Source organism: Lytechinus variegatus, chromosome 12 (genome assembly GCF_018143015.1).
Source record: "Lytechinus variegatus isolate NC3 chromosome 12, Lvar_3.0, whole genome shotgun sequence".
In the NCBI taxonomy this organism is placed as follows: Eukaryota; Metazoa; Echinodermata; class Echinoidea; order Temnopleuroida; family Toxopneustidae; genus Lytechinus; species Lytechinus variegatus.
This window is the reverse complement of record NC_054751.1, coordinates 32,427,261-32,450,057: the sequence shown is the minus strand read 5'-3', so window position 1 is coordinate 32,450,057 and position 22,797 is coordinate 32,427,261. Positions and strand designations below refer to the sequence as shown.

Here is a 22,797-nt window from a genome sequence, read left to right as displayed (position 1 = left end):
AAGTTTAACTTTGATAGTTGATTATCGTTAAAATAAGCACGGGTGTTAAAACTGTTAAACAACTACTGTAATGTAAACAGCGTTACAATTTTACTACAGCCGTCATGACAGCGTTTTCTTCTCAGATTATTGATATCTCACTGCTCACTGTCTATAACACTACTTTAAAACTAAAAAACGACGTAAAATCATCGAAAATAATTGATACACATAATAAATTTAGATGAAATTATTGGTTTATTTCATACATTGGAGTACTATCATCAGAAATCGAAAAAACTGCATAGTTAGAAGAATGATCATCATGTATTTATTGCACGATACAAAGTAGAGAACTCTGTGATATATTCTGCACTGTGAGCATAAGTTTAGAAATCCCTTCCTATTAAAATGATGATCATGATACTCTTGGTAATTGTAATGGTATTTGCGCTTTATAAATATTGTTATTATTATTATTATTAACATTGATATCAATAACAATAAAAATCAATAAAAGAAGTATTAACAATAATGTATATAAAAAAAACTACTAATAGTAATAGTAATGATGATGATTGATATACTAAAAATATTAAGAATAAACTGATAGCAGTGATGATACACCAAATAATATAACTTTCGCATCATTTACACCAGTTGTGATGATGATGGTGACAATGACGATTATGGTGATGATGATGATGAAGATGATGGTGATGATGATGATGTATATGAAATCACTTATAATTACTTCTTAAAACTTCTAAAATGCATGGGCATGCCAGTTCCATATAAATGACGCTATATGAATCTCGAATGAACGCATCTTACCATTGTATGAACTAATGTGCCTTACATTGGATGAAGAGAGGTAAATCAGGTGTTTGCTTAATGCATTATAGCAATTACTTTATCAATTTCTATTTAATCGATTTTCCATTACGCCCCTAACAGTGAAACTAATGAAACTAATATAAATCATGGGCGTACTCACTATCCCCAAACATTAATAATCCCATCTTACACCATATAAGATATAATAATACATATTGCAAAGCAGAACTATTTAAGCTGCATTACTTCACTTAAAGAACCCATACAGCAAAAACGCTCTTAGAAATTTTGTACAACGCTCTTTGTCACATGAACCTTACAGTAGTTAGAAGTTTAATTAACCTTGCTTAATTTATTTAGAATTATGAGTGTTATAATCTAAACTTTGTTGTTTAAAATTTTGTTCACTTGTTTAAACCAACAGCGTTGTATAAGAACTTTTAACTGCGTTTTTACCCCGGTTTTTACTGTGCACACATTTCCACCCTTCATTATTCAGCCGCAGTTTATGCAAATTAAACTTGCTATATTTTAAATATTGAATTAAGTATATCGATGCACATAAATCTATACACAGGACCATTGGAATATTTTTTTTTAACTGGGGGTGCTGATGTAAATTTGAAAAGAAAATAAATATCATTGCGAAATCGTGGATTTAGTTCCAAGAAAAAATGAAAAAGGTTTTACTACAAAATGAAGGTCATTTTGGTTACATTTTTCACACCTTCCAGCATTTCAGGGATGCTACCTATATATGGAAAATAATACACGCGGCACATCCAGGAAAATCTTGGGGGTGCTTCATCACCCGGGCCAGGACCCTCGCAAACCATGGCCATGTACTTATGTAGTTTTACATACACTCAATAATACCCGATCATAAATACAATATTTCCGTGAATAACAATGAACTTCATTTGTCATAGAAATTAGAAGGCATTTGTGAAACACAATTTCACGGTTTAATTCGTTCCTTCTCCATGGCTATACAAGTAAAAATGATGTAAACGGAATATTATCTGGAAGCATCAAGATCTGGCTAAGAAATCCGTTCCCAAACTGTAAAAACTAGGATCAGGGGTGTTCAAACTGATACAAGGTAGTGTCCTATATTGAGGACTAAAACCTATGGTGTCAAAATAAGAGGTAGCACATTACGCCAAAGAGAATGTTAGTCAGTTGAGTCATATAGCTAAGTTGGTAGAGCGGGGGTTTCGGATTCCGGTGACCCGGGTTCGATTCCCACTTGGTGCGTGAACGCCCTTTGGTAATACATTACTTATTACCAGGTCCCTCAGAGAGGACCTTAAGCCGTGGGTCGTCTGGTAGCTTGCTTACAAGCATTCATGCTTTCTTAGAAATCAGGTAAAAAAATCACTACCAGCATTTCATTAACAATCAAATATGTTGTAATAAAATCAATGTGTGCTGGACCAACTTCGGATATTTTGATACTGTATAATGACCGGTGCACCCTCTTAATGCATACCGATTAACCTCGAAGATTCTGTCAAAGTCCCTTCCTTGCACCCCTGCTCGATGCTGACTATTATTTTTTTGCAAGGAAATTTGTACTTTTTTTTACTAAATATTCACATATGACATTGAGTACTACCAATGCATGCATATAAGCCTACCTTCACAGTAAAAACGCTGTTTAAGATTTTATACAACGTTGTTTACTATATGAACCTTACAGTATTTGTTTAACCGTTTAAACAATCATGTTTGATTGCTTGAAGATTAGATATTGAAAATTAAACTTTGTTGCTAAAGATTTAAACACTTGTCTTGTTTAAACTGTTTAAACAATTACTGTAAGGTTCATAATTATAGTAAACAGCGTTGTATGATTTTGTTACTTATAGGTCTTTTGGTCTATCGAACCAAACCGACGGCTGAATTTACGTCTACAAAGGGTTAAATGGTATTATAGTGTATCTCATATTTCATTCCATAATGGAAATTGTTTTTGTCTTTGTTTTTAGATTTCGAAACCCACTTTTTAAATAAAGTGTGAAGGGTCTGTGCCTGCAGACTGCCCAAGCCCTCTGTTCAAAGCAATAAATTTTGAACCATCATACTGAAACCTGCCAGTATATCCGGGTATACCCGACTATTACATCATACACAAGCTTCTCAGAAGCAAATACCGTTGACGAAATTCTACACTTAAAAGGGATGCTCCGGACAGAAAATATTTATATCTAAATAAATAGAATAAAATTCACAGAGCAAAATGCTGAAAATTTCATCAAAATAATAAGTTTCATTTTTTCATAAATGTTTTAACGATTTGTCTCAATTATTAGGAAAATAAAGTTGCAACAAGAAAAAAAAAACATGCACTTAATTAGTTGACAAGCCAATTGTCTAGTTCTTGGTAGAAATTTGTTTGAATAAAATTAATTTCATATAATAAAATACAAAAGAGCATGTGGGGATATGACATCATCATGTCTTAATGAATGTTCATTTGGTGGGCTGATGATTCATCAGCCCACCTAATGAATATTCATGAAGACATGCCGAGAGCTGTGTCACAGGAATAATACAACTCTCTAAAATTCAATAACTTTGTTATTTGTTATCCGATTTTGATAAAATTTTCATAATTTTGCTTTGTGAATTTTACTTTAATTATTTAGATATAAATATCTTCAGTTTGGAGCATCCCTGTAAATTGTGATTAGTTAATATATAACTGTCGGTCCTATATGCCTCGGATTCCGAACCGCCTCCGACTCCCAAAACTTTTCCGCCAGCGACTTCTCCCTCACGTAGTACAATGGATAAGTGTCCCATACGCTTAGCACGTGATTCCTATGCCCTTCATGATGACCTTGGGCATGACCTAGGTGATGACCTTGAAGTTGATTTTGAGGGTGACCTAGATGATGACCTTGTGGATGACCTTGAAGATGCCCTCGTATGTGTTTTCGTGGGTAATTGTTATAACTTTGTTGGCTTGAACCAGGTAAGCTCTCCTCATCACCGATGTACTCTCCCTCGTCTTCCTCTTCCTCTCGGTGGATATGTTTACAATAAGCGAAAACGAAGACGAACGCCACACAGAAGATGAATATCAGACTACAGAATGCTGTGATAGCGATGACGAACTCTGTCATGAGTTAAAGAGAGAGTAATAATGCATGAAAAAGTAAATCACATTTCTATGGCATATTTTCTAGAGAGATGTAAGGTGCATTACACAATGACATTCCTATTAAAGGTCCAGTCCACCTCTGAAAAATGTCGATTTGAATCAATAGAGAACAATCAGACAAGCACAATGCTGAAAATTTTATTAAAATCGAATGAAAAATATGAAAGTTATGACATTTCAAAATTTCGCTTATTTTTAACAAAATAGTTATATGAACGAGCCAGTTTCATCCAAATGAGAGAGTCGATGATGTCACTCACTCTTGTTTTTTATTGTTTGAATTATACAACATTTCAATTATTATACGAATTTGACGATTAGGACCTCCTTGCCTGAAGCACAAAATGTTAAAATAATGGAATTCCACGTGTTCAGGGAGGAATGAAACTTCATTTCACATATGACGAGAAAATAAAAATATTTCATATTTCATATAATAGAATACAAAAGAAATAGTGAGTGAGTGATGTCATCAGTTCCTCATTTGCATACCGACCGAGATGTGCATATAATTTTTTTGTGAAATGAAGCGAAAATTTAAAATGCCATAACTTTCTTATTTTACATCCGATTTTGATGAATTTTTCAGTGTTATGCTTGTTGAATTTTTCTCTTTTTATTCAAATCAAGTTTTTGTTGGGGTAGACTTGTCCTTTAACGATGAAACAAAACATATACACGTAAAGTGCAAATGTAATGAAATATATAGTGGGAGAGAGAGAGAGGGGGCGGATGAAGATTAATAAGTTTAAAAACATTCACAGGTCACCCTCAACAAAACATGTCAAATTACATTGATCATTAGACCGATTTGGTATTGATTTAAAAATTTGAGTCACCCTGAGGGACGCCACTTGAATTTCATTTAATTGGATACAACCCAAATTTGTACAAAGAAGAAACCGAAAATATGAAGTTCATAAAAATCAACAAAAAGGCAATAGACTTCTTTCATACAGATTGCCATATCGGGAAAACAAAATTCAAAATTGCACTGAAAATCTTGCGCATGAATTGATATAGACTTTGGGGAGAAAACGAAATGATTAAACAGAAATAACGACTGTGATAAAGAGTAATAACGGAAAAAATGTTGGGGAGAGGGGGTTGCAGCCCAACATTAAACGAATGCTTAGAACTTTATTTGGTGACGATGTCAAATTAGCACAATAAAATTATCAACGACTAAAAGAAGTTAAAATACATAAAAGTGTTTCCTGACCAGACAACGCCTAAACCTTAAAAAGCAATGGATTCTCATACGTGCATATTTCCCCATCCTCCTCACAAGTATGTGTATATTTCTCAGATCATAAAACCCAATTCAGACAATGTAAATCTCTCAAGCAAATATAAACGGGACAAAGTCTTATTCAAATCCGGTCCGTGCATGCTCTCAGTGCCTATATATCCGGACCTTATGTCATAGACTAACCAATAAATATGTTGAGTGGAAAAGTCTTATACGGATGGTGACGTCAGTCGTAGACTAAACTAACACTTTTCAAATAAAAGGAAACGGATTGACTTATTTCAGCTTACACAACACCACATTTTTTTAAAATATCCATGTACATTAAGCTTAATAATAGTTCCCATGTCGGTTAATTTTAAAGTTGAATTACTTCGTTTAATAGCCCCGATGTGCGTTTGCCTAGGCTAACGTCGAGATCGACAGTCCTGAATATCACCATCCGAAGGACGTGACAAAACAATGTAGAAAATAACTTTCTCAAGTCAGGGACATAAGTTCGAATCCCTGACGTTTTAGTCAGGTGTCCATAAGAGTACACTTTACCACATTACTTTAATACACCAATGCACCATAGCACTTTTTAAGAGGCACAAATTGCAAAACTCGTTGTTGAAAAAAAAAGTTACGATAAATCGTAAGAGAGATAAAGATGAGGGGGGGGGCAAAAAATTATACCAAGCTAAACATGCGTCAAAAGTTAGTAGGGTGATTTCAAAGCAAGCCCAGGCGCGGCGCCATGTTGCTGAAAGGGGTTAACATTACTCTTAGTATTCCTTTCCCCCGTACATATACGCTATACCGGTAACCATGGTAAGGCAAGAAAACTTGAGGTATGATACCATAAGTATCAACAATAATTTTGGTGGAGATGATTTCGCCGAGTGGTCTTAGGTCATGACCGTACAAAGATTTGTTTTCAGGTGTGGGGGGGGGGGGAAGGTGCACGAAAATCTGGAAGAAACTCGAAAGTTGGACGCGAAGAGATCGAGCGTGTCATGGGAGTGGTTTAGTATTTTCTACAGTGAAATTAGAGGACTTCGTGCCCACTTTGGGCGAATTTTGTGGAAATTTTATGTAAAAAATTGGAATTTTGTGACAAATTTTAGGTAAAAATTGTTTTCATAATTTCGGGAAGGGAGGGGGGTCGGCAACTACTTCCATAGTTCTACTGCTGATAACGATGATAACCCCATTCTCATAGATACGTATTGTATGTGAGTTTCGACGAAGTTCTGATTTATATAATCGTGATATATTTCATGTAAATAGATATCATTGAATTGATATAGAATAATTGGAGATTGATCAAGGTTAGAATCATTATCATGATAATCTATGAAACATAAAGGACATATTTTTAATGATCACGAATGAACACATCTACTTTAGGCCTGTAGATGGTGTGCTAAATGCCATTCAGGAAACATTCAAATTGAATGACTTTAATATAAAGCATGACCATGAAAAACAACAATAGAATGAATACGTCCACACATTTGAAATACAGTCACGCCCTATTTCCTGCATACATGTAGATATCAGTGTAGATAATTATGGTGGGGTAAAATATAGTTTTGACCCAGCCCATACCCCCTCCTACTCAAATAACAAAACTGGTAGTTTTAATTGTTTTACTTTACCCGTGCTATATGTATATATTTCTTTAGTTTCCTCCATTATTATATTCATTAGAAATTAAATAATAAACATAAAAAGCAGTGATTGTTATTATTCTAAACATATATAACGTGATTTATTTTCAGTCTCTCAGCTAAAGGAAGGGTCACAATAATTATTAGCATCGATATGCCTTTGTTTGGTGTGTTTAGCCACTTTATGCTTTTATACAATTCATGACCAAAGTTAACAGTAAATTCACACATGATGTACTGTAAACCACTTTTGCGATTATTCATCATGTTCATGCCACCATGAAAACCTTCCAAAATTATCTTAAATAAACGTATTACATGTAATGATTGAATGTATATAATTGGTTAATATATGTGATGAAACTATAATATCGGAGAAAGAGTAAACAACATGGGCCTACATCGGGAAATATTAAATCTATATAATCATATCAGATTGGAAAAAAAGAGAAATAATTTTTACGATGTATCGTCAAGCAAATGTAGTTAATTTCGTTTTATTGGCCTAAAGAACATTTAGGCCTAGTACATGTAGTTCCATTTGAAGGTATAAAAAAATGATTAAAGTGAGCACATGTACATGATGTATATGCATGTGAATTCGGATCTCAAACAGAGGTCAAACGGCATTTGTACCAAAACAACAACTGCAAATTAGATAACAAATACAAAAATACATATAGAGGCATTATTCATTGAACTGGTACAGGGACGTGCATGGGTCGACCGGCTCATGAAAGTTATTTGTGACGTCTCAAGGTTAGGCCTATTGGCCAGACCAATCGGACATATTCATTATGGAGTTCTTTATTTACCGTCTTCGAGAAAAGTAAACTTGGGTGATCCGTCATCGTCTGAACGTGATGTCATAAAGAAAATTATTATCTCCCTTATTTACATCCTTTATTCGTCAGTAAAAAAGGAAAATTGCGAATTTTTATTTCCCATTTAAAATGATTAGGAAGGACACTTGCGTGTTGATACAAGGGGATGGGTGGGGGAGATGGAGACCCCCAAAAAAATTAAAGCAAACATTTTTTTTCAAAACTAACTTTAAATATAAACATTGTTTCATTGAATAATTTTAGTTGGCTTTTTGAACGTCAAATCTGACAGAATATTAAAAAGGGTCAACGTTTTGATGAGCTCGTAATTTTAAATGTAGCAGTGCGTCTTTATGTCTTTGAGGGAGGGGCGATTCAGTCCCGGAAACAAGCAAACAGCACAACGTTGAATTGGTATAACAAGTTAAAATCAGGGAAATATAAATTACGGTTATATGTGAATGAATGTAAAAGCAGGCGTGTTTCATATAAATGGGCGCAACTAATATCATTGAACATGTTGAATATACTACTATGTCCAGTCACTGTTTCTTATTATTTTCTCGTCCCAATCTTCCATGCCCTGAACCAGAGCCCTAGCTGGCTCCTAGATTGTTATCTTACCCGTCATAACGGTTTGTTCACTCTCCTGTCCATCACCCTCTGTCGATAGAGGCGTTGCTCCTGCTGTATTAAGAAAGATAAAACAAGAAAATAGAGTCTGATGGCCATTAAAAATGATTTGAGTTACGTTTATTCCATGGAAGGCAAAAGTGTAACAGAATATGAATATTCAATTTCATTTTGTGTGAAACTCAGTATTTTTTTTTATTTCACATTGCGAAGTTGAAATGATTGGACATATCAAATATACTGTAGGAGCCTCACTTATTTGAAGATAGATAATTTAATATCTAGCAAATAAATGAAGCCCGGGTGATAAATTTGCATTAATAATTTTAACATTCTCAAACAGGTGCGTCGCTATACACGGGCGGGAGCTGGGGGCAACCACCCTTAAAAAGAAAAGAGGAAGAAGTGGATTAAAAAGAAAGACCAAAAGTATACAAAAGGAGATAATTTTCAATCCTGGGTAACGCGATGTTACCCCCGTTACTCAATAAAGAAAAAAATGTCAACTTTACGCCATCTTATATATCCGGAGACCTGCTTGTTCCTGCAACAAAAATACACAGCGCCGCCCTATTTCTGACTCTTATATTGTTCAGATTTATCTCAATTTCTAATCCTAACAACGCTTTCATATTCTCAAATACTGAAGTCTACTTATTGTGCAGATAAAACCAAGTACTGTCACGACCTCCTACCTTCATGAGATTATATATTTGTAATGTACATTGTGAGGAGTCGCTATAGAATTTTATAGGGCCCACTATTTTAATGAATGAAATTGGAAGATTTTCATATATAGCTCCAGGCACAGAGTGGTATTATGGAAAGCCGACTGGTATTTTCTGAATAGGCTTGGCATGGAGTATAATAGGGTGTGTTATCCTAAATCTATCCTGGATTTTATCCTGTTTTATCCACATGTCTCATCCTTATAGATACAGATCTCCTACGAACGTTAAAAAGTGTACAAGTGCTAAGTCGTTCACGGTGATTTGTTGGCAAACTATTGTTACGTAACACCAAATAATTGGAATTGAAATGGATGATTTGGGATTTTCTTTGCTCAATATGATTACACGTCAACGAGCATAATAAATAACATCAATGAGCCCCAATGATAATCCATACATTTTGGTGGGATTCTTTTTGTACAGGCCAACAAAAGCGTCGCCTGTATGATACTTAATTTCGTCAAAACGGAGATAAATTATTCTAGTATCAAATGATTGTTTTAAAAACTAAAATTAGCGTGAGAAATTTCATTCTTATTCTATTTTTTTCCTACAATTAGTTATTTATTCCTTATTATAGTGCTCAATCTGAGTGTCACCTGAGATAAAAAAAAAAGATAACCTAAATGAATTCTTGATTTAAGTAAAAAAAAAGTTTGTCTTGTCATTTTAATTTTAAAATGCCGATAAATTCAAAATTAATTTTGAATTTATAACAAAATGGATATTACTCGAAATGGTCTTTAGCCTTACTGGAAATCAGAAAAAAAATAAGATCGACTGAGTGATATTTAGACCAAATGGTTATAATAGACGAATTAGACGGATTGCAATTATCATATATGTGATCAGAAGGGTTAATGGATGGGTAACGTTGATTATCGTTAATTATTTTTTTCAAGTTCACATCTAGTTACCATTTATTTGAAAGCAAGATTAAAGAGCATTGTAGATTATATACCTTGCTCACGGGCATAGCTGCAACGGCCGGGGATCGAACCCCGGACTTTTTCATGTAAAGCCACAGCCCACAGGCGCCTTAGACCATAGAAAAGTGGTGTGCAATCGGATTTAGTCGCTTGTAACAACCATCGATCGAACCATTTCCACGCTTGAACGCAGCTTAGGTAGCTCATTCAAGTGCGAAAATATTACACAAGGGCTTGAAATAGCACCATGATACTCAGAATATAAATAAAAATAAATAAATAAAAACAACGACGATGAAAAAAAAAAAAAAAACGTCGAACACAGACAAAAAAAACCCCAAAAACAAAACACGGGAAACCAAACAAATTATAGCAAAGCAAACTTTTTTTTGGTAATTCAATGCACAAACTGGAACAAAATGGAGAGATTGAAAGGTAGGTCGATGCACCTCTGGAAGAAACAATATAGGCCTATGATATGTATTCCTCTTTAATAAATAGCTTCCATACTGTCAAAAATAAAAATGTAAAAAATAGTATTTATTACTGGCAGCTGGGGCTCACAAACAGTATGAACTTTTTAATTACGATGGGCTGTAAAAATGCAACAACAAAAATAGATAAACTGTTAAAAAAGCACTATTTAACATAAACATGAAAATCGCCGTTAATTGACAAATACGAACCTTTCCATACAATGAATACACTGCAATCAACGTAAAAACACGATAGTTCGTTGGTATTCTTACACAGATTATTTATTTTACTTTGTTTTACATTTACCTTGTAATTCTACGTTAGATATCACTGCATAAATACGTTTGGTTTGTTAAATCATTGTGTCGTCTGTTTTTAAAAGGTAAACATCCTGTAAATTGACGATTTTTCTCTGTAAAATTGCTAGTTATTTAGTAGTGCATGAAATTGGAGGGAAAAAATCTTGAGGAAGAAAAAAAGGTATCACAGACTAAAAAGAAGTCAGCTCGACCAACTAAAGTTTAAATGAGGTTATACTAACTGGTCATTCACTCTTAGAAAAAAAAAAATCTTAAGAGGGTTCTATGCTTGTCCCGAATTGGATTGAGGTTCGGGTTCCCTAAAATGTTTTAGATAACCTTAAATAGCCACTTTGGAACCTGTCTTGGTTCTTTACAAAATATTGAAGGTTCTGCGTACACAAAGAACCTTTTGGTAGCCCCTTTTCTCGACGGTTCTAAATATGGGACAGTGTGGTAGGCAATAATGTCGGTTTACATGACTAATGAAACATAATAATGAACAGGTAAACCAACAATAACAACAAACAATAACAGTGAACTTTTTGTCAAAATTCACCCACTTCCCTCAAACAAACAAACACAAACAAATAAACAAACGGCCTTACAAGGAAATGTCAATATTGATTAGGCGTGGTGATTCTGTGTCCCAATCGTTTTTATTGATTTAGAACGAATTCAACAACACGATAGCCTGGATGTCTAGACCAATGTCAAACAAGGTCAAAGGTCAAACAAAGTAGATAGTTATAAGGAAACTCAGTAACAGAATACTCAATTGCTTGAAAATGCTGAAATGGATATACTTTGTGTAAGGGGATGGGGGTATATGTACAGTCCTTGTAAGGAAGGTGACAGTAATTGAGTTGTCTGATTTTAGCAATTCTGACATTAAGACCGTTTATTTTTTAAAGGACAAGTCCACCCCAACATAGAGTATATTTGAATAAAAAGAGAAAAATCCAACAAGCACAACACTGAAAATTTCATCGAAATCGGATGTAAAATAAGAAAGTTATGACATTTAAAGTTTTGCTTAATTTCACAAAACAGTTATATGCACATCCTGGTCGGTTTGCAAATGAGGAGACTGATGTCAAATCTATAAAAAAAATGAAATATTGTATAATTAAGACAATAAAAAAACAAAAGAAATAGTGAGGGACACCATCGACTGTCTCATTTGCATGTCACTGAGTTGTGCATATCAATGTTTTGTGAAAAATAAGCGAAACTTTAAAATGTCCTAACTTTCTTATTTTATGTCCCATTTTGATGAAATTTTCGGCGTTATGCTTGTTTGATTTTTCTTCATTTATTCAAATCTACATTTTTCTGGGGGTGGACTTGGTTCTTACAGTCATGAAAGTGCCCTACCATTTGAACAACACTTGAACCATGGATCCATGCTTGGAAGAACAGGCTACACGGGTTTTTTTTTTTCAAAAATACAATATGTAATGCGCGAGAATCGTTTAAAAAGATGTGAATATAATGCTTAAAATGAATGATTTTTAAACAAGATGTATTATGTATAACAAAAGTAGAAATTAATACAGGAAACGTTTCGACGATCATGTATGGTTGTAATTTAAACGACTTTCATAAGCATAATATTCTTGTGATTATAACATAGAGAAGTGTGACACAATGATTTTGTTTGTGATAAATCTTAGGTCTATATATTTCAAATCAACACCTGAATCTAAAAAATGTGAGATTTCATTCTCGAATTTTGTATAAAAGAAATTGTGATTGTATCAGAATGGCCCCTCAATATTTTCGGGTCATACCATTGCGCCCGTTTTTTTTTCATTAACATACGTGTATAAATGTAATACAGGGTAGTGTTTTATTGCAATCTACTGGGTGATAACCATTGACCCACTGAAAGGTAACAAAATGCATTATATAGAGACAACATTTAATTTAATTTCATTTTATTCAAGCATGGGGCCTACTTTAGCCAGCAGACTGTTCTTCCGCAGGGCAGATGAAATTAAACAGTTCAAAATAACATATATCAAACAACATTCAACGTAAACCCGTTTGTCTCTGAATTAATGTAGCAAAATGTGTATACGCGTCATAACTTATTATTTGACATTTTGAAAGTAGATCATTAGGTAACAAGTCGATATGCCTGGGTGAAAGTGTCTCCTCTTCATTTATCATACTAGTAATTACAATGTATGTATATATGCCTATATAACACTCACCTGGTGAAGTATTGGTATTCGACGCCATCTTCGCTCCTCGCCTCCAACGGCCGTCACTTGAACGATTCCACAATTCTTATTCTGCATTTAAACAAGACCAGATTGTAGCCGCCATTATGGAAGAAGAATTTACTCTTCAGACACCGCTTGTGATCTATCTACATTACGGTGCTTTCTTCATGAAGGCGACACCGTTTCTTTTAACATGGGTGGCTCCACGTAATGTGACCCTTACGGGGGTAAACTCGATCAAAAGGAACGCTTTTTAGCGAACAAAGGGTTTAGGTGGTAATGGCATGTGCAGTAGAGCGTGAGGTTCTCAAAAGACACAGGAATGTAAGGGAGACATGAACGTTCGAACCCTTATTGTGTGGCGGTCGACAGAGAACTTTAGTTTAGAAATTTATAGTTGTCACAATGCGACTGTAAGTCTATTTAGTGTTAACCCCTAGTAACCATTCAGCTTGTATATAATAAAAGGAATCTGGGTGGTTGACTCTTGTCATAGTCCCAGAGTCAATCAACTGTATCTTTAAGTAAGTGATCAAACCCGCTGGGGTGTAAGGATTAGAATTTTACTTTGACTTCTTGACAATCTTAGGTCATGAGCATTGGGTCATTTAACTTTATATATAGTTAAGTTCAATGGGGCTCTAAAATTCTATAGATGTTTGTTTTTATGTATGAGAGGAAAAGACTGTTGAGAATGTTTGAGATGGGAGTTTTGAATAGGTGAAATTAAAGCTTGAATAGTTAAGTAGTTTTAATTGGATACGTTCAGCGTGGAAGAGTAAAGCAGAGGAATATTGAGAATGTTAATGACTTTGTCTTTGTGAGAGTCAAGATGGAGTGGTGTTTGAGTAAAAGCAAATCAGAAATCGTTTGATTCTCGGGAGAGGAAGACCCTTCCACATTTGGTCTTAACTCGGAGTGTGAGGGTGTGGTTCTCGTAGGCCATTACTTTGGGTGAATGTTGCAGGCTGTGTAGTGCAGGCACAGCTGAGTCTTAATCCCCATCGTTGGCAGGCTGGATCCAGGCAGCACAGGCCAGGTAAAGCCACCACATCTGCCCTCATCTCACCAGGCACGACTGTTCCAAAGAACTGGACGAGCTGGGCTCGTACTTCATCCTCGAACTCAGAGTTCGTGACTTGTGATTCATCGTAGCAATCTTGTGGCTCTCAGCCCTCATCATTTCGTCCGCGAATCTGGACTGGCTTTTCGTCGAGAGTTCGCTCGCTTTACTTCGCGTCGTCGAAGCCACCGCAGCTCGCTCTTAGACGACTATGTTCATCGGACCAACGATAGTCATTGACGATGTCGAAGGGGTCCTTATTCTGAACTATATAAATTATAACCAGATTAGATATACTACGGTCCAGTGTAGGTATTCATCCAAGTATAAACCCTCTTTTGATGAAACTTAATTGGTGGAATTAATAACCAAAAATATTGTCACGTTTGGATGCCAAATTATTAGGCCTTGATTAAATATAAATAAATCACTCTCATTAGATGCATATTGCAATGTAGGTTAATTCATGCTGATGCTAACTGCTAAATACAGTTTTATGTTATGTTGATATGCATGTGATTCATGATTTAATTCTGATTGTTCAATTTCTTTAACTATATGTACATTTATAGAGCTGGTCGCTCTGAATTAAATTTATGTTACATATAGATATTGAATGATTGTGTGATTATTGCAAGTGGTAACTACTTTCGTTTCAAACAGAACCAAATCTATTACCAGACTGGGAATTTCAGTCCCAAGATCTGACAATAGTTATGAAATCATTTTTTTCCATTGGATGATTTTTTTCTTGTGTTAATGTTTACAGTTCATACCTATCTGCATCCACCATGTCCGTGTTCTTTTGTAATCCGCCTATTCAATCTGTGATTATTGTGGATGAAAGAGTTTGAATATATAGGAGTATTCAAACTTTAACATGTTGATAGTTTGGATATCAACACCCTTGTCTCAAAAGCACATTACCAAAATCAACAGTGCAACCAGATGCTGGAGCATGATAGTACGTCAACTGACATAGGCCCACTCCTGGGGGTCCACTGCATGGATCGCTGATTGCCCCCATGGATAGCATTTTAGAGGAAAATATCATAATTCAACGCAATCTTCATTTCGCAAACTACAGAGCAGTACTAATACAAAGAAAGATCGAAATATGAGTAGATATAAAGGTTGTAAGAAACCTGTGAGGCTGGAGAAACATAGTGATAGACAACATTAATAACAGTATTAACAAGAACACAAAATCTGTCAGTAATAAATTCAAAGAAAAAAAAAGAACAATAAAATAGCACTTTATGTACAAAAACACTGGATATGAAAGAAGAATATCGGCGATCATTAGAAAATTAAATAGTATCAGTTAATCCTATTGAGGGGTGCATTTATGTCCTTGGATAATGTGAAAAGGAGAATGGAATATAATTATTTCCCTTTGCTATTGATCAATATTTTTGGAATATAATGAAATTTTGATACGTGTATATAAGAGAAAACATATTTCTTTCCCTTTGTTTTTGGGCAGTCTTTAGGGTAGTTTTTCATGGGAAACAGTGCAATATTTTGGGCTGCATTAACCCCCCCCCTTCCCAGCCATTAAACCTCAAGCTTTAGTATAAAGATTCAATAATGATTATCATTTTATCGCCCAATTTCATGCGAGAAAAACAGCTATTATATTACAGAAGTTAGTAAAAGCTGATAAATACTATTTTGAACTCATTATTTATGCATTAATCTTCACAAAATTTTATTCCAAGGAGTGATGAGCTCAGCTTTTTATAGGTTCTACACTGCAAAAAATCCATGTTGATTTAACACCAGCCCGGAATCTATATCTGTCCACACCAGAGAAGTATTGAAATAACACCAGTTTGGAATCAAACCGATGCTGTTTTAATACTAATTGGTGTTGTATAAACACATATCTGGTGTTAGACCAAAACCATATAGTGTTGTTTAACACTTCTCTGGTGTGGACAGATATAGATTCCGGGCTGGTGTTAAATTAACACCGGAATTTTTGCAGTGTAGACTAGTGAATTCAGGAGAGCGTTTCATGAAGGACTTTTCGGAAGTTACTAAAGTAACATTGCCTCTCCACCAATCAAAATCTAGGAAAGATGTCAAATCTGACAACTTGTTGGACAAAAATATTGGTGAAACGCTGCCCATATTTCAAGTTCAAGTTCAAGTTCATTTATTTCTTTCCACAACCAAGATACAATGCATACATGTACGATATCAATAAGGTTAAAAGAAAAAACACAACAGGAATAAAAGCTTATGGACAATGAGCTAAAAAGATATCGAAAATATGGGAAAGAGGTGGTCTGTATAGAAGCAACGCTTGTTAAGCCAAGATCACTTTTGATACAACAACAAAATATGTATGATACAATATAATTAAACGTCTGCATTGAAAAAAAAGCAGGTAAGAAAGCAAGAAAAAAGATAGGCCATTTGCCTACACACACAATGCCCTTATGCTATGTAAGGGCATTGGGTCATATAAGGTAGCAATAATTACTGGCAGGCAATTTATTGCTTTAAGCACAATCAATAGCAAGCTAAGTAAAACATAATGCTTCAGCAATTATTGCTTTAACCCTTTGCTAGTGCTTGAACCCTTTTCTTGCATTCAGAAAGCATTTGCTAGCGGTTTGTGGTAGTGCAAATTACCGCTTATTTCCTACAAAATATTTTCCTTTGACGTGGTGTCAAACTTATTTGTTACTTTTTGATAAATTTTGTATATTTGACATTGGTACATGTAAGCTACGGTACACCTTGGGAGTTCTCTCTCAGGTGCATTAACATGATTAAAAAACTCGAATGCCCTGATAAAGCAAACGCTCAAGCTGCTCTGACAGAGCTTGAAATAACTCGAGCAAATGCTTAAACGCACGCGCGAATTATTAATTCGCTTTATGCATATGCTTTTTAGCAATGCATGTAGCTTCATCGTCAATGATATGCTAGCAGTCAGCGATTACCAGCAAAAAATTGCTCGCTCATTTTATGCATACGGAATCAAGTTAAAACCAAGCAAAAGCCGAGAAAAGGCAATTGCTACTTTTTATTCATCTGACCCATTGACTGCATGCCTACAGTGACAAAGAGTGCATGCCAAATACACCATTTATCACATTTAAAAGACAAGCATTATCAACTGATCAACGGTTTGTATAATAGTTATTCACCTGCCACGGTTTCTCTCACAACTCTGAGTCATCTAGGTACGTTTTGATAGCTTCATAAAAACAGGGATAAAACCATTCTTGAACGGAGGTGTGAATTCATTCAATGCTGATACAGATAATTAATTGCCACGTAGGTTGTACTTAGGAAACAAACTAGATAAACGACTCTTAGAAAGGATCTGCTAGTTGCAATTAATATTTTGGTCACATAAATCATCCATATTCGACTAAAACAGAGTAATTTTTCGAATGGAATATATACTATAAACACAATAAGTTGCATATAGTGATTAAGTAGGCCTATCTATTATTTTCCCTATAGCTTGTTTCAAACTGGAAAATGTATTCGCCGATAGCTATAGGCCTACTTCAAACAATATTTGGGCATGTTTCCATTCGGTTGTGTTTTCATAAAACAAACCAAGGCACTAAAGTTTAGTTTGACTTGATCTGGTAGGATATATACTGACATAGTTGACTAGAAAATGGAAATGAACACCCTTAAAATGTTGGGCAAACTAATGTCTACACAACAATGATGTGTGGACAGTATGTTATTGCCCAACACTTTTAAAGGTATTCACTTAATATTCATATGGAACTGAACAGGATTTCAGTGGATGTAGGGAAAAGAAAACAATGAGATAAGTAATGAATAAGAAATGAGAGAGTAAACGATAAAGAGAGTGAGAGAGGGGGGGGGGAGTGAGGGGCGTCTACTTGGACCTATCCTATTAATTTAAAATACTCTTTTGTGCTACCCCTGTCATTTTTTCGTGTTTGTGCGATAATATTTACTTTAGACATTATAGTGACAATAATATATTCATGCAATGATAATTCTTTAGATGTATTTGGTTTAAAAATAAGTTTTGTAATTTCATGTCCTTGACATCTTCTACCATCATGACCATAAGCTGATAAGTTTAGTAAGTTTGTCAACAACGAAATTCTTAGTCTGTATGGTTCAATTCACATGATATGCTTTGAAAATTATTATTTCACGTTGCATTCTCCATTCGATGGCATTATAAAAAAAATGAGCATAAGTATCATATATGACCCAGGAGAATTTTTTTTTTGGGGGGAGGGGGGTCACGCACATATTCACGCATGTGTACAACGACATATTTGACTGCCCCCCCCCCCCCCCGATACAATGCCCCTAGGTCAGTAAAGGGGAATATAGCCTAGAGGCGGACAAAATAAGCTCATTTTATCCACCTATGGTAAATAGGTAGATAAAAATGAGCTTACTTTGTCCACCTCTATAGGCTATAACAGCCTACCGTATTATTTTAGGGTGAAAAGATAGCATATTATACACCCTTGTAAATTCTTCTCAGTGTTAGTAGTCTCTATACATGCAAAAGGTAGCAATCTTTTACAATTAGCCTACAAAAATCTGTCCATATTAAACATGATATGCATCTTATCGAACTTTAAGCTTATGAGGATATACTGGGATTATTCGGAAGCATTTTATAATCCATTTTGTTTCATAAACATTGCGTTTTCAAAGGTTTTATTGAACTCGGGCCTTTACTTATAATTATTGTCATTCCATGTGAAATATTAACGAGGTGATATATTTGAATGTGAACTTGCAGCTAACGATAAGTTCGAATGAAAACTGACCGCAGTTCTATTGAAATGAACGACAATGGGAAAAAGGGGAAACCAGTGGCGAACCTAGGATTTTCCACAGGGGGGGGGACAAAAACGTCCCCCCCCCAAAAAAAAAGGTATTCGATCACAAATAAAGGATTTCGTACCAGAAAAAAAGTAACAAGCAAAAAAAAGGTCTTCAAGTTCGTCAGGGGGGCAGGGATACGTCTTTTGCATGGGTTGTGGCTCGTCAGGGGGGATGCCCCCCATAGTTACGCTAGTGGGGGAACCTATACCCCCCTCAACCTCTATCGTTCAAAATGAATTTCTCGGGCATGTTTGTTTGTTCTTTTCAAATTAGTTTATTATGCTGAACTAAGTATCCTCAATGATGCATAAAAATAGAAACAATATGATGCACATTGGGTGAGACATCGTGAAAATGAAAGAGAAACAAAATTTGACAGAAACATTGAGTTTTCATTATTATTCATCTTCAAAACCAAATTCCGATATATTACTCTTCTCTATAATATTTAATGAAATTTTTGTTTCCATTCTTAAAATATCAGTCGCTGTATGTAAACATTATCTATGCATACGAAGACACATCTTCCCGTGATAATGAAAATAGTATTGTTAAATGTCCTTACTTGCGTTGCTTTTGTAGGCCTACTCATTATTGCCGATTCTTTGTCAGGATTTCTCCTTCGACGTCGCGTCACTGACAAGTCTTTGTCATTTTCTTTCTCTTTTTTTATCCGAGGATACACTCTGCGGTTCCATGACATTTAATCCCCGACAATTGGTCCGATGTAAAATCTGCATGTTAAGACAAACATAAAACCTAACCTCCGAAATTGAATAAACCCTAATCGTCAGGGATCATATTGTTTTTACATTATTCTGAAACAAAAACTTGATTACGATCCTTACCCTATATGTCCTCTGAGATATTCAGACAAGAGCAAATGTCGTGTCACGCACTGAGCTGCATGGTTGGGAGATATCATGATTCACCGAACATGAGAGTTCATCCCAACAAAAGTTGTTTTGATATAGAAAATTGATCAAGCAAAACACAGTAATTGACATTAAAAAATGACGCAAGATAAATAAAATTCTTACTTCACATACTTGTTAGAATTTCGCTTATTTCCACAAAACAGTGAAGACTTTACATCCACAATATGGTTAAAATGCAAATGCGAGACCCGATGGTATAGGGGAGCGCTGAACCGGGAGGGGGGGGGCTGGGCGGGCTTCAGCCCCTCCACTTTTTCTAATACCATGTGCCAAAAAAAATGACCATCTGATTTTGATTTTTTTTTGCATGGAAGCTCGTAATAGAATGACACTAGGTTACATCAACACGACGACCAATTCAATATCAATTGTGTTCCTTCCAGTCAAAATAAAAAGTGTATATAGTTATGAATGTATTACTATGGAAACTGTTTTAAAAAGGGCAAGGTATTGTTCACGACTCATTGCTGCATGTTCTTTTTTCATAAAGCGCTCTCTATGTTGGTCTAGGGGGTGCTCCAAATTTTACTTCAAACAAATCACCAAGAAGCATTGAGACAAATGGTATTGATCTTACAAAGAGAACTAACAACTTGAACAAGAAGCACTAACTGGACGAAAAAAAGTCTTTGTGTTTACACGACTGGGTGTGTGAGGGTGTGTGTGTGGGGGGGGGGGGCTTCATGGGACCATAATGCCTTGGATTCAGGGCCGTCGCTAAGGGGGTGTGCAGGGGTGCGACAACCCCTACTAATTTGGATATCATCGGCAAACGAGCGCTGCCGTCTGGAAAAAAAAGAAAAGAGTGACAAGGACAAAACAGAAGGGAGAAAGAGGAGAGAAAAGGGGGGAAGAAGAGAAAGCAAAAAAAGGAAGAAAGAAAGAAAGAAAGAAAGAAGGAGAGGGACAAAGAGGAAGAGGAAAACAAAAGGAAGGAGAACAATCAATGAGAGAAGGAATGGGGTAGACAAGGTTTTGATTCGGTAAACCCGTCGATGTAATTAAAGATGAGGAGTCTGAGATGTTGAAAAAATAATGAATATTGTCTGTTTATATTACGCAAGCGCAGGGCTGTTGGACTGACGCTTGTCGGGAAAATGACAAACTGTCGGGTCATGCAGGGCTGTTCCAACTGCGTCATGTACCTTGTTCTTACTTGGTCTTTAGTTTCATTATCTTTGACGGCAGAATAATGTCAAATTGCTTACTATTATCGTTAAATTACGATTTATTATTATTTTTTTTGGCAATGCGATAGTGGGGAGCTCTCTGTAGGCTTTACCGACAATGATTAGAAAATCCCAATTTAAGGTCTAAATAAAAAAATTTAGCTCGCGCTGTGCGCTCGCATCGTATATTTATTAAAATTTTTGCTGAAAATGTTATTAAATTTCCCTCAGAATATCAAAAATTTCCGATCGGGGGGGGGGGGGCTTCGCACTCGCATTATGATACACAGATTGTTAAAATGCTTTCATTTTTTTGAGTTTGTTCTTTATATAAAACTTGTTGAAGTATTAAGTTTTCAAGTCAAAACACCAAAAATTCCCAGCCCGTGCTTCTGTACCGACAGTGATAGTGATAAGAATGTCCCGGTTTAAAGTCTAGTCCCAACAAAAATTTCAGCTTGGGCTTTGCTCTCGCATACATGTATTTAGTAAGATCAATATTCTCTCCACAATTTTCCTTCATGTTGATGTTGGGCAATGCTTAAAATTTCACTTTCGCGTCAGTACTATACCAAAAATTTCATCTGGTGCCTTGCGCTTGCATTATGTTTATTGAAATACAAACCTTGTTAAATCACATATGCAGAATCTAAGTTTGTTCTTTACATAAAAACGTGTGAAATTGTTACGTTTTTAATTCAAAGAATTAAGAGTTGTCAGCTCGTACTTCTGTACCGACAGTGAACCATTTTCTTTCATGTAGGACAGTGCTTAAAATCTTCTCTTTCGGGTAAGTAAATCGCATTATGTTTGGTACACAGCTTGTTTACTTGCAGATGCATATACTGATATTGTTTTAACAGTAAAAACATGTAAAAAAAGGGTAGGTTTTCAAGTCAAAATTTCTAACATTTTCAGCTCGCACTTCGCGCTTGTATTATGTATATTGAGATACAGCTTATTTAATTACAGATGAAGAAACTGAATTTGTTTTAACGTAAAACATGTTAAGAAAATAAGATTTCAAGTCAAAATACCAATTTTATTCAGCTCGCACTTCGCGCTTGCATTAATGTTTATTGAGATACACAGCTTGTTCAATAACAGATGCCGAAACTGAGTTTGTTTTAATGTAAAAACATGTAAAATGCTTAGTTTTCAATATCCCAAAATTCAAAAATCGTGCTTCGTGCTCGCATCATCCAGTATACCCTTCTATGGGAGGAAATCCCAGGGGGACGGGGGGAGTCCCCTACCATAAATTGTAGGGGGACACAATATCAAATGTCCCCCTACTATTATCATTGATACATCATTCACAATCGAAATAATGCACGTATTTTTTACTAAATGACCTTTAGTTACATAATGGGTGAAAACCTCTTTTTTTTTTTTTTTTTTTGCCTGGCAAATTTTCTAGTACCTGGTCCCCCTACCTTTGGGGACAGCTTTCCGCCAATGCTTTCCATGATTACAAAAACTGCATGGTTGTCCGATTTCAAATTTAAGTTTGATTAGATAACCATCATGTTAATGATTTCAAAAAAGTGTTGAAAATGTCAAATTTTCAGGTTGTAAAAAAAAATCAATTCATGCTCGCAACCATGGTAACAGTTGCTTAGTTCAATGTCGACATTCTTCATGGTTACAGTGCTTCGAATGTTCTGTTTTAGTTTTGAATCTGAAGAAAACTCCAGCTCGCGCTAGTTACTGTGTTCTTTATCAAAAATATGTTTAATCAGTCCAGTTTT

The 22,797-nt window shown here is 35.3% G+C and overlaps 1 protein-coding gene across 2 annotated transcripts; it reads right to left on the bottom strand.

Annotated features, from left to right (window-relative positions):
- Positions 1-668: 668 nt before the first annotated feature.
- On the bottom strand, positions 669-13,258 carry LOC121424897. 2 transcript variants are annotated; one of them, XM_041620761.1, is made up of 3 exons: positions 13,005-13,258; positions 8,341-8,403; positions 669-3,940 (listed from the first exon to the last, which is right to left on the bottom strand). In XM_041620761.1, the coding sequence occupies exons 1-3, from the start codon at positions 13,030-13,032 to the stop codon at positions 3,513-3,515; spliced, it is 519 nt and encodes a 172-aa protein (XP_041476695.1). In that variant the 5' UTR covers positions 13,033-13,258; the 3' UTR covers positions 669-3,512. The 2 variants fall into 2 exon arrangements, with proteins under 2 accessions (XP_041476695.1, XP_041476696.1); XM_041620762.1 differs by having other exon boundaries at positions 8,341-8,400; positions 13,005-13,257.
- Positions 13,259-22,797: the final 9,539 nt, after the last annotated feature.

What these genes read in the sequence shown, in the direction of transcription:
- LOC121424897 (XM_041620761.1), bottom strand. Translation starts at nt 13,032, where the DNA reads ATGGCGTCGAATACCAATACTTCACCAG. An exon ending in GAATACCAATACTTCACCAG is followed by an intron (nt 8,404 to 13,004) that starts GTGAGTGTTATA and finishes TTCTTAATACAG; the next exon opens with CAGGAGCAACGCCTCTATCG. An exon ending in TGAACAAACCGTTATGACGG is followed by an intron (nt 3,941 to 8,340) that starts GTAAGATAACAA and finishes AACTCATGACAG; the next exon opens with AGTTCGTCATCGCTATCACA.